At 69.0% G+C, this 836-nt stretch overlaps 2 protein-coding genes across 2 annotated transcripts in view; one reads left to right on the forward strand and one right to left on the reverse strand.

Moving 5' to 3' along the window:
* Positions 1-176, forward strand: part of LOC108449331 — a 38738-nt gene extending 38562 nt beyond the window's left edge. Inside the window, exon 6 of the mRNA XM_017745146.1 lies at positions 114-176. Within this exon, the coding sequence (XP_017600635.1) occupies positions 114-176 (63 nt within the window). The remainder of the gene's footprint in view (positions 1-113) is intronic.
* Positions 177-201: 25 nt separating this feature from the next.
* Positions 202-836, reverse strand: part of SEMA7A (semaphorin 7A (John Milton Hagen blood group)) — a 33525-nt gene continuing 32890 nt past the window's right edge. The window contains 1 exon segment of the mRNA XM_008641973.2: positions 202-832. Coding sequence (XP_008640195.2) covers positions 539-832 — 294 coding nt within the window. The 3' untranslated portion in view covers positions 202-538.

The raw sequence follows: 836 nt of genomic DNA on the forward strand, positions 1-836 counted from the left end.
GGGCCAGGGACTCCCCAGTAGCCCCAGTATCCCCAGTATCCCCCCTGCCCACTCCCAGAGAGGGGGGAATTGCGTTTAAGCCTCCCCAAAACCTTTCTCTGCCCCCCTCCCAGAAGCTGCCAGCGATTTCCGTGCCCCCCCGGAGGCCACGCCAGGCGCTGCCCCCCCTGCCCTGAGCGCGCAGAGACGGAGACACCCAGGGCTGGCGCAGAGGAGCTTTTCCATGGGATCAGCGACAGAGGGAATCACGGGCGAAGCGGAACATTCCCGGGGGTCAGAGGAGCGCGGCCGCGGTCCCGGTGTGAGCCCGGGGACCCCCACGGAGCCGGAGGGACCCCGCGCCCATCCCGCGCTCCGTGGGGTGGCTCCGCTTTATCTCCGCCGTGGCGTAAGCGCAGCCTTGAGCCAAGGCGGGGACGCGGCCGCCAAGGATGTGGCCCTGAAAGCGTCCCAGCTGTCCCCAAACCCCATCGCGGGGCCGGGACGCGGGGGGTGCCCCCAGAGAGGGTCGGGCTGGGTGTCACTGGGGCGGCGGCCCTCACGCCTGGCACTCCAGGGGCCGCAGGGTCAGCTGGATGGGTTTGTCCGGGATCAGGATGAGGTCGAACTTGGTCCCGATTTCCACGGCTCTCATGGTTTCGATCTTGAAGTTCTCCAGGATCTGGGGTGAAGCAGGATAAGAGGGCATGGAGCTGGATGGGGTTTGGTGTGGGGCAAGGTGTCCCTGCCCACCCGAACCATCCCACGGCTCCCTGGGAGCAGACGCCCGCTGGCCGCCCGCCCCGCTGTCCCCTGCCGTCCGCGGTGTCCCCTCCGCGGGCCACTCACGTGCCTGA

This window comes from Corvus brachyrhynchos, unplaced genomic scaffold (genome assembly GCF_000691975.1).
Source record: "Corvus brachyrhynchos isolate BGI_N302 unplaced genomic scaffold, ASM69197v1 scaffold309, whole genome shotgun sequence".
NCBI lineage: Eukaryota > Metazoa > Chordata > Aves > Passeriformes > Corvidae > Corvus > Corvus brachyrhynchos.